Source organism: Pollicipes pollicipes, unplaced genomic scaffold (genome assembly GCF_011947565.3).
Source record: "Pollicipes pollicipes isolate AB1234 unplaced genomic scaffold, Ppol_2.1 Scaffold_7261;HRSCAF=8764_pilon_pilon_pilon, whole genome shotgun sequence".
Lineage (NCBI taxonomy): Eukaryota > Metazoa > Arthropoda > Thecostraca > Pollicipedomorpha > Pollicipedidae > Pollicipes > Pollicipes pollicipes.
Genome location: NW_023597054.1, coordinates 12230651 through 12242167, shown reverse-complemented (window position 1 = coordinate 12242167; position 11517 = coordinate 12230651). Strand labels below are relative to the sequence as shown.

Here is an 11517-nt window from a genome sequence, read left to right as displayed (position 1 = left end):
GACGTTGGCCCCGGATCGACGCAGTGGCCATCATTAACGCAACAATATTTCTTATCGACTCAGGTGGTCCAAGAACTGGCACAGGGACTCCAGTTCGGCTAAACGGGCCCTGGGCTGAAATTGGATGGACGGCGCCCCGTTCAGTACTGGGGGCCCTAACAGTACTGGGGGCCCTAACAGTACTGGGGGCCCCCACAAGGCCCTTTCATCGTTTTGTTGTGGACCCTCATCATAAGCTGCCCTATCTACTTGCATTGCTAAAGAGCCCCAACCAGCGCTAGAGGCTCTCTGGCATTTGGGGTCCCGTCCATGCCTCTGTTCAGCAAATGTTTCCTTGGCTTAATTGGGACCCCGTACCGACATAGGATACCCTGTTATGCACTGTGGACCCTGACTGACACAAGTGCGCCTCATTGTTGCAGGGACTCGACCAATGAAAATTGCAAGCCCCGGCCTTGTGCCTGCTTGGAAAATGGGCCCCTAGGGCTGAGAGCGACGCGGAGCCGTCTGTTTGGCACTGATGATGCATGACCGACGTGGAGGTCCTTATCGACTCAGTGGGACTCTAGGGCCCCTTGCCCGAGTCGGGCAAGGGGCCCCAGAGTGCCCCTTGCCCGACTCGGTGCAAGGGGCCCTCTGGCTGGTATTTTAGGGCCATTTAATGTGACCTCCATTGGTCATTCGGGACTATCGGACCCCTTATCGTCGGTTCCGAGGGGTTTCAAGGGATCTAAAGAGGGGGGGGGGGGGGAGGGACGTGGGCACACATTTGATCATGCTTTACGGACTGGCAGCAAGTAGTACGAACTGCAAATAATCGCGAAAACGAAGCACTGAAATACGATAAATGTCATGTGCAAAGAAGCGTGGAGTACGGCAATGCGCCCCATGGAGTTTTCTTGTACGTAGAATAATTTATCGGTATGTGATTTTTTTTAGTACGACGAAATGTGGTGAAGGATTTTCTTGTCCATTACTTGTTCTTTAACTATTTATCACTATAGCCGGAGGCTATATAAACAGTGCATCACAAATCTGTGTGCTGCTCATTGGTTTTGACGGCAAGGCCTGGCGCAGATGAGCCTGAACGAAAAACAGCAGATGAATCGAGTTTGAGTTCAGTTTTGAGCCCCAGGTTCACTTTTCCGCGTTCCAGATCAGAAGACCGGCTCCGAGTCCTAAGACCTTGACTCCGAGTTACTCATTTAGACTGCACGAGTCCGATTTCGAGTCCTAAGGCAGCATTGAATCAGAGTCTGAGCCCAAAAACCCTAAGTGCAAGTCTGGGTCAATTGGTTCCTTATGGGATCGAGCGAGGTAAGGGCAGTCGGCGATACAGGCTGTCAGGGACAAAGAATGTTTTCAACAGAAACCGTTCGGATAATAAAAACAGCTACCGAAACCCTGGACGGGAACGTGACAGAGGCCTTCAAGGCCACCAGGCAGCCGTGCACAAAACATAGTACACAACACACCAATCTAGCCCTCAAACCTGCGAGTGTTGTAGTAACGGCTCCCACGACAGCAGATCTCTAGTTTTTATTCCATCAGAGCAAGCAAGATATTCTGATTAAAAAGGGTTTTCAGCCTCACAAAGATCTTAAGATATCTATCGTGGAAAATAGAAAAAGCCAACAGGAAGAAGCCAAAAATTTTATATTTTAAGCTTGTCGATACAGAGGTGCAGTTTTGAAAAACGGATAAGAGCGATCAATTTTCGAGCAAGTTTTTTGACACTAGTTCTCTATTTCCACACAAGCTTCATTGTTGAACCCACTGTACTTTCGAAGTTCGAGGGAAGGAAGGGAAGGAGGGAAGGGAAGGAGAGAAGGAGGAGGGGGGGGGGGGGGGAACTGGAGCCCCTCAACTGAGTACGAAACGACGCTCATGTAGATGCATGATTGCGGACGTTACGAGCTAAGGACGCGTCCGGCTGCTGATTCGAAGCCGTGGATCGTCTGTTCTGGAGGTCTGTACTATGTGCGTGTAGTGAGATGAAATCCCTCACAGCCGACCGTGCCCAGTCGATCCCGGCGTGAATTCCCGTTAGACCGTCTGTGATCCTTTTTTTCTGAGGATCTTGGCGGCCCAAATCGTGGTAAAACTCACTATGTGTGATCACGTACATTTCGCACTTCTTCCAAAAGACACATCATGCCAAAACAAGTCAGAAGAAATCGTTAAACACACTCAGAACGACCGCATTCGGCCAGTCTGAGAAACGCGGAGTTCCCACAATCTAAGCTTGCCTTGTGTGAGAAACAACCGTGGTAGGACCAGGGCTCGCTCGCCGCTTAATAACGCCTTGCGGCCACGTGGCAGTCACGTGATTCAATGTCATGGGGGAATAAACCCATCTATGCCTCTGCATAAAGGCGGGAAATTTGGGATTTGGCAAGGTGCAACCTGGGTTAGTTCTGTTTAGCACGTGTTTCTAGCGACATTTGCTTTGTCTGACCGATGCACGCATTACCCACAGTGTTGCGCGTTCGTGATTGATGTCTCCCATCATCTTATAAAATATGTATGACCTGAACCAGTGAAAAGTCCGATGCTTTTAAAACATCCCATGCATTTGAATGCCGTTGGATTGTGCATCGATGAACGATAAGGATGCACGGTGCTTGCTGCGGGACAAGCAGAGCCACTGGAGCATAGTCGGTGCTTCCTGGGAGATGGACCACACCTTTGCAAAGGTGTTTATATTGGGCATGCTTCCAGTTTGGTGCAATACCTGCCGATGTCATTCTTTGCCAACTATTATCAAAAGTCTTGATGCCCTGATTGCATAAGTCACGCCCCCGGGCTTAGAAGTTGGTTGTCACTTATCCAGTGTCAAAACTTAGCTGTGATGTCAAAAACTGCCTTGTGAAATGTATCTATTTTCTATGATTGATGACAAGGCTAATGTCGGTATGGATGTCATATAAACTAGAAGATGTTTGTTCCTATACACACCAAGCGTCCGACAACCGCCACTACTCGCGATTGTGCTGCCACCTATAAAGACGGTATGTGCTTGTCATGCTTCTCAGTCGGTGCTGCCACCTAGAGAACACTAGCTCTGGTAGAAAAACTCCTTAGTCTTTTTGCATTACAACGGCGTGTTTAAGATGGGTACAGTAGCGGAGCCATAACCATGGACGTAGGAACCCTCCAAAAAGTGGTAGCCAACCCATGCTTGGGGGAAATAGTTTCTAAGCATCACCACAAGGGGAAATTGAGGCTTCACAACAAAGTGACCGGATAGGCCATGTCCCCATATCATCTCGGCTCCTACGTTTACAGCTATGTGGGAGGGTCAATAGGGAGATCATACCCACATGTGAGGGCTCTCTTGTGAATTCCAAGGTTCATAAATATCCAGAGACCCTTTAAATATCCAGAGGCCCTTTAAAACTGCAAAAGGCCCCCTCCGTGCCTGGGCTTGCCATGCCATGCATTCTTTGAGACTGCTGGGAGACATACTTGACGAGCCAAAGGATTGGGGGCCCAAAGGTACCTCGTAACTGCCAAGGACCATCTGCGACCAGCTAAAAGCGACTGCTGCACTCTGGACGCTGTAGTGTGCACAAATCATATTACGAAAAATCGGGTGTGGCGACACGGATCCTTAAAATGTGACGGAAATCTGGAAATCGGCGGCGTACAGGCTTATACCACAGGGAGCAGTGGAAAGCTGAAAAAAACATTTGTTTGCAGCTACGGGGATGAGCATCGAAGCTAATACACACCGATGGAATGGCGAGGAAAAAAATGCATTCGTGATGTGTTGGAATGTCGCCAACATGAAACGTGTTTAGAGATTTGATGCGCGGAAGAACCACATTTATGTGTAGCATGACAGACTCGGGTCACGTCAGCCCAGAGATGGTGAATTATGACAGTTCAAGTGGTACCTTTTGTAGCAATCGACCCAAGCATATGCTCATGGCATGCGCCTATCGAAAAGAAGCGGACTTTTTGTATGAGATCTGCATTGGTTACTCATGAATTAACGCCAGGTCACCAATATCTCCTCTTTTGTTGTCGACTACTTCCCTCAAATTGCAAAACATTTCATATCCATCTACAACATGGGCTCAGATCATGATTTTATCTGTGGCAGCACTGACGTAGCACTTTGTCGTCCGTTTTCATGGTATTTGATCCTGTCCAAGGCAACCTTATTCCGAGTGCCCTACCATTATCAGAAAAAAGTCAGTGCACATTCGACTCGAATTGGGCTTCATTCATCGTTCTGTCGTACGTTGCTAAACGTGAATGTTTCGTTGGGCTCTTTAAACCTGTGTAGAGCCGTCCAAGTTTGGGCGTTTGGATCTTTTGGTTCAGTCGAGTGTATGCGGCTGAACCAAGAGCCAAGCCACCCCAATATTGGTTATGATGTGCCTCTCGCAGGCCACTGAGTGACCAAGTTGATGAGTTTAACGGGCAGTGGGTCATTAGCGTCAGGTTCGCGCGCTCATTCCCAAACCCCATTACCTGCAGACCGCCAGGTTATGGGCCTGGCCAGTCCCGGCTACTTCAGCAGACGAAACGAACGGACTTCAGATCACTGTGAAACCACGCCAATCGTTTGCGTAAATGTTGGTGATAATATCATCAACGAAATACCGGTGTATTATATTCGGTCCCTTTTTTCTCGCCAGGCTTAAACCGTGTCGAAATCGAGACAAGTTTTGAAAGAGCGACAATGACGTTTTCCCGGTCAATGACGGGCTGAATTGTTGATAGTGCAGTGCTATGGTAGCGCTATGGCATGGTGCAGCGCTATGGTATTATCGTATTTGTGTGCTGTATCTTCGTCAACACCGTGTGGTTGGTTTTACGTCTTGATCTGCTCAAGATGCCATTACCCGAAATCACGCGTTTAATAGCATTATTGTCAATGCCATTTTGTTCTGTTCCATTTCGTCAGTCGAGTTTGGCAGATGACCAGGTACTTGCAAACAACATCTGGGCTAGCGCTGCCCGAAGGACTGTTTCTTCTCCTCCGCTACGGGATGACAAGCTACGCTCAGATCGAGTCAGTCATGTGCCCAGCCAATGTCGCGGGGAAGGTGGTGCCAACAGGCAGCTGTGTGCTCTGCAGTTAAACAAGTCGCATCTTAAACAACCAACAAATGAGGCCTAAAATCCTGGAGAATTAGTTGTTCGCAGAATTTCTCCGTACAACATACCTCTGTGACCTCCTAGTTCCGCGTAGTCGCAGTGAAACCTTTAGAAATCCTTTGAAACCAACCATTCATCAAAATGAATTTGCTTCTATCGTTTCTTTGCATGCATACATGCATAGTCACACACGCTCATATGCACACACACACACACACACACACACACACACACACACACACACACACACACACACACACACACACACACACACACACACACACACACACACACGCACGCACACACACACATATATATATATATATATATATATATATATATATATGTATATATATATATATATATATATATATATATATATATATATACATATATATATATATATATATATATATATATACATATATATATATATATATATATATATATATATATATATATATATATATTTTGGTACGGAGAAAATAAATGAAGCATAACTAATTGAAGTAAGACGGATTCCTATTTTCATTTTCATACATGTAAGAAACACTCATAATGGGAACATCACAGAGACACAATGGGAACACTATTGTCACAATCACATCAGAAGTGCTCACCGCCCACCACCTAGCAGTTCAAGAGTTCTGCAAGAATTTGTCTGTCTGTTTAAGCCGGAGAGAGTTCGTTAATGAATACGCTTTCCCAAATTTGAAGGCGTCTTCTGTCACTGCACGTTCGTAAAATGTCAGTGCTGTATGTCAGTTGTTGTTGTGTCAAGGTCATGTCGTGTTCCTGTCGCATGTGGTCCAAAGGTGCCCCGTCACGTAAGTGCATTGTCAGGCGTCGTGGGAGTGTCGTTGTGGTCACACCAATGTAGTGTATGGGACGAAGTTTGCGGCCTTCGATGTTGCATTGGAATTGATACACTACATTGGTGCATTTTAGTTTGTCGGGTTTGACTGGGCTGTTTCTCATAAAAAAGTTCGATATTTTCTTATTACAATAGTAAATGACAATGTCTATTTTGTGGTCGTTTTTGCCTTTAACATGTCGGGAGATAATTTCTCGTAAAGCTTTTTCGTCCTGTTTGTGGGCAGATGTCTGACGATGAAAACAAGACACAACGACATATGACAAGACACTTTGACGGCAAACCAAGGCAAGACATCCAACCAACCGTCAAACTGTATTATCAAAATCAAATGACATCTGCCCACAAACAGGACGAAAAAGCTTTACGGGAAATTATCTCTCGACGCGTTGAAGGCAAAAACGACCACAAAATAGGCATTGTCATTTACTATTGTAATAAGAAAATATCAAACTTTCTTTTGAGAAACAGCCCAGTCAAACCCGACAAACTAAAATGCACCAATGTAGTGCATCAATTCCAATGCAACATCGAAGGCTGCAAACTGCGTCCCATACACTACATTGGTGTGACCACCAAGACACTCTCACGACGCCTGACAATGCATTTACGTGACGGGGCACCTTTGGACCACATGCGACAGGAACACGACATAACATTGACACGACAACAACTGACAGACAGCACTGACATTTTACGAACGTGCAGTGACAGAATACGCCTTCAAATTTGGGAAAGCATATTCATTAACGAACTCTCTCCGGCTTAAACAGACAGACAAATTCTTGCGGAACTCTTGAACTGCTAGGTGGTGGGCGGTGAGCACCCCTGATGTGATTGTGACAATAGTATTCCCATTGAGTCTTTGTGATGTTCTCATGTGTGTTTCTTACATGTATGAAAATGGAAATAGGATTCCGTCTTACTTCAAATAATTATGCTTCATTTATTTTGTCCGTACCAAAAGATGTTTTCCAACAGTAGTGCACAATTTTTCGTCCTTTAAAACTCAAAACACACATACATATATATATATATATATATATATATATATATATATATATATATATATATATATATATATATTGCGTCCTCGCTGCTCTTCAGGTGGGCCTGGACGCCCTCGGAAAGCAGCAAACGCATTGAAGTTCGAAGCAAAAGATGATCATGCGTGCCTTCGTCCTTTTGCCTGGTCGTGTCACGCCTTCCTCAGCATGTTCTTAACTACGAATAAGGGATTTCCGGAAGGCTTCGCAGAACACGCATAGGTTTCACATATTTTAACTGCTTCTGCTGGGAAAGGCGGCTAAAGAAAAAAAATGCTGGGAGAGGCGGCTAAAGCATACTCCTTCTCCTTCTGGGCTGTCCCTGCGTGAAGAGAGAGTCATGCAGTCACCTACTCAGCTTGCCCCGATGGCCATTGTGTACCTGGTGTCGGGGTCGCCAGGCGGCGGGCGCTGAATGATATATGAGCGTCAGGCAGGGACGATTTCGCCGGACGCGGGAGCCCTCAGCGCCGAGCACGTTTCCCAGTTGCCTGATCGACACCGGGGAGCGTCATGAGGCGTGTTGGCCGCGTCGCGAGCTTCCATGCCTCCAGGCATGTTTGGCGGTGAGAGCCAGCAGGTGGCTCGACTCGTGTTTGCTTGCGAAGGCATAGTGACCGTGTAAAAAATGCACGACTGGGAACTTTCCTGACGCAGCAACGACTGTTAGTAGTTTGCGTTGGAAACGCGCTTCCACTCTGTGGCAAGGACCATAAGGATATGAAGGAGGTCTCGGCGAAGTTATGCAACACGACGTTTTCATATAACGGCCATTTACGAAGCATTTCAGATACCACCGCGCAACGCATGAGAAATCACATTCCAATGTATGTGACGTAATTTGGACAGAGCCGGAACATCTGGAGCACAGCAGTTCACCTCTAATCTGTAGCACACCTGTACCCGATCACTTCTCACAAGCCTATACTTGCTTAGAAATATGTGCGACGAAGTGTTTTCGAAGCCTGCGGCACTGATGAGCCTTTCCTTTTGCCTATCGGACTCTGTTGACAAATAGAATGAGAACGTTTCACCAGTACAGGCTGCACTCTACGTCTCGCAATGTCAATCGACTTCAGATATCATCTTTTTAAAGACTATTCAGAGGAGTATCCAATAACCGCTACACAGGACGAAACCTAGAAAAAAGAGGAGCGATTCTATCGTTTCGCTTTACAAGCCTATTAACAAACCCGTAAACTTTGATACGAAAACGGCCTGTTTCCGTTCCGTATATTTTCCTCATTTTTGGTTGGCCAATGGGGTCCCATGGGGCTAAATGATAAAGCACCGCACACGGAAAATACTAAACGGCAAACAATGGGAGTAAAATGGAGGGAGTAAAATGGATTGGCCATCTTGATAGACCCGGCGACATTCCATGGTTTGGTTCATTTCATTCCATGGTTGCTTTCACGCGAGCTTTTTCCTGAATTTCAGATTTGGTATCAAATTAGATCCCTGCCTAACAATGCTAGTGTCACAGGGTGTGTTTTCTCTTTTCAGCTAGCATTAGCTTCCTGGTGTCTTATACTGTATCTTACACAGCGCACCAGCTATCTGTTCACCAGCGAAAATGTATTTTCTGGCCTTGGGCGTCGCATTGCTAATGGAATGGCATGATTTGAATGGTGTTATTATCCCAGAAACAGTCTGCACAGCTTCACGTGCGTGTAGCCCAGAAACTAGAGGGGTATAGACCTTAAGAGCAGCGGGCTGTGAACTGCTTCGAATCGTCTTCAAGATGGGTATTTCAGTTTAAAACCCCATACAAACGTGAAACACTCCCTTAGAGGGCCCCATTGGGCATAGACGTTCCAGAGCTGGAGAGAGGCCAATAAACGCTCGAGCGGCGAGGTTAGATGCTTTCCACACCACACTATGATTTATGAACGTCGAGCACTGCCAGACCCTGGCTACAGCTCGTTGGTCCGACCCCAGCGCCTGGCCTCCGCGCCAGCGCCCGGGCCCCCGAACCGAAGCCCAGCCGCCTACCCCGGCGCGCAGCCGGCGGCGGGCCGGCCGCGCCGCTGGCCGTCGCCTTGGCGGCGGTCGCCCGGCGGCGGCGGCGGTCGGGCTCGCCAGGTCGACAGATCGTCACCAGCGGCCGCCATGGCCGGACGCAGTGGGGGCGTCACCTGGCCGGCGCTCGCCGCCGTCTGTCTGCTCCTGCTCGGGCCTCGGCCCGGCCGCGCTTCTCACAGTGAGAGAGAGACCCGTCGCACGCACCGCTGGCCTGGTGACCTCGACAATCTCGCTGAGCAGTCTGACCGCCCAGCGATCCCTTTGGTTGCTTCAGAAACTTGGGGCCCCTGGTGTCACTCCAGTTTTGTCTCTGAGTGCTGCCAGTTCCATGGAGGTTTCCTCAGCGTCTCCAGCCTGCAGCTCGGGTGTGTCTGTCCCATGGAGCTTTCCTCAGTGTTTCCAGCATACAGCTCGGGTGTCTTTTGATCACCATGAGACGCCTTGGCCATGTTTGGACAACACCAAATATTCTGGAGGTTTGTGAGTCATTTCTGAGTCGGCCGATAGCATAGACGAGGGAATCCTGGAAGAAGGGGAGGGGGAGGGGAACGGCCCACTCCCTTTTCCTGACATCACCATCAATTATGTATTTATGCATAGCAAGAGACGATCTTGAAGCGGGGTGTGACGAGCGCTCCTCCCACTCGCTGGCCGCCGGGTACATCTACCTACCGCCCCCCTCCAGACTCATTCTGCCCGTCCGAGTTCCGGCGCACCGGCTCCAGCTGCGTGCGCGACTCGCCGGACCAGGCCACATTCGAGGAGGCCCGCGCCGCCTGTGAGAGGCTCAGCGCCGTGCTGTACGAGCCGCGCGAGCCGGGTCTCTTCGCCGATATAGCGACTGACGCCGTCGAAGCCGAGCACTGGGTCGGCATGAAGGAGCTGGTGAGGCTGCGTCGCTCGGACCGTTTTCTGTTTGCTCGGTGGAAGAGGACGACTGGAGGATATGTTTGCTGTGCGGTACTGACGCGAACATCGCTGTGCATCTCGAGAGAGCGTCGCTTTTCGTCATACATTGAGATATTTGGTGGAATGAGGCTACCCATAGCATGACAACGGAAGCATCCCGCTATCTGATTTATGACAGATGCGCGTAACGTCACCAAAACCAGTGATGTAAGTCGTTAGCATGCCCACAATGTCAAAATCCTAGCTGAAACGGACTCTGACACCGGATGAGACTGATGATGCAATACCGAACCTTGTGGACAGCACAGGCCGGGCCCGACCCACCGTCGGTACACCACTCTGCCGTCTGTCGCAGGGCCCGGGTGACTTCCGGATGGTGTCGGACGGCAGCAAGCCGCTCTTCAACTTCTTCCCCAGCGGCAGCTCGCGGGGCCCGGTGACCGAGGCCGAGCCGTCCGGTGCCTGCGTCCAGAGGAAGACCAACGGAGAGTTGGTGGTGGCAAACTGTGATGACAGAAAGTACTACTTCTGCCTCCACAAGCCACGTGAGTTGCGTCGACACTTCCTTCTGCCTCCAAAAGCCGCCGCCTGTGTGGTTTTGGAACCCTTCCGAGCGAACAACCTTGGGCAGTCTAGAGCAATCCGCAGTGTATTTCGCAGCTCAAAGACGTGTTAAACGTGTTGAACGTGGTGTTTGAACGTGTTGACATTCCATTCAGAGAGCTTGTCGAGGAATGCGATGGCACTGGACCGGTTGTCTCGTGCCGCTGGCTCCACCACCCTGACCTAACCTGACCCGAACTACTTGGTCCGATTGTTTGCTCTCACCTGACCTTGCCTAAGTTGGCCTACCCTGATCAAAGCTGCACTGCTCTGATCGCTCTGCACGTCACAGAGCCCGCTCTCACCTGACCTTGCCTAAGTTGGCCTACCCTGATCAAAGCTGCCCTGCTCTGATCGCTCTGCACGTCACAGAGCCCGCTCTCGCCTGACCTTGCCTAAGTTGGCCTACCCTGATCAAAGCTGCCCTGCTCTGATCGCTCTGCACGTCACAGAGCCCGCTCTCGCCTGACCTTGCCTAAGCTGGCCTACCCTGATCAAAGCTGCCCTGCCCTGATCGCTCTGCACGTCACAGAGCCACTCTGCCCGGCCGGGTTCCTCTCGTTCGGCGAGACGTCCGACTGTCTCTACATGGTGGAAGAGCAAGCGGTGGCGCAGGCTGAGGCCCAGCAGCGCTGCGCCGCCGTCGGCGCCACCCTGGCCGAACTCCGCGACGACAACATGCTCTCCAGCTACGAAAGCTGGAGGAACAAGGAGGTGTCGCTCTGGATGGGCGTCACCGACAAGGCGGAGGTCAGTGTAGTAAGCGTATCGGCCAGCCTGAGGGGGCTGGCCGGTGAACCCGCAGTTCAAACAGCGTAATAACTTGCTTTTTCTGAAGGCCGCAGATAAGTTTTAAAAAATACGTCAGACATTCGGTCAACATCTGGAGATTTCGTAGTAACTATCTTTTGAGTATACGTTAGGGGTTGTGCCGGACCGTCAAGACAT

General features: G+C 49.4%; 1 protein-coding gene across 1 annotated transcript in view; it reads left to right on the top strand.

Moving 5' to 3' along the window:
* Positions 1–7588: 7588 nt before the first annotated feature.
* Positions 7589–11517, top strand: part of LOC119113036 (uncharacterized) — a 57200-nt gene continuing 53271 nt past the window's right edge. Inside the window, 4 exon segments of the mRNA XM_037237356.1 lie at positions 7589–7598; positions 9743–9942; positions 10322–10511; positions 11102–11319. Of these exon segments, the coding sequence (XP_037093251.1) occupies positions 7589–7598; positions 9743–9942; positions 10322–10511; positions 11102–11319 (618 nt within the window).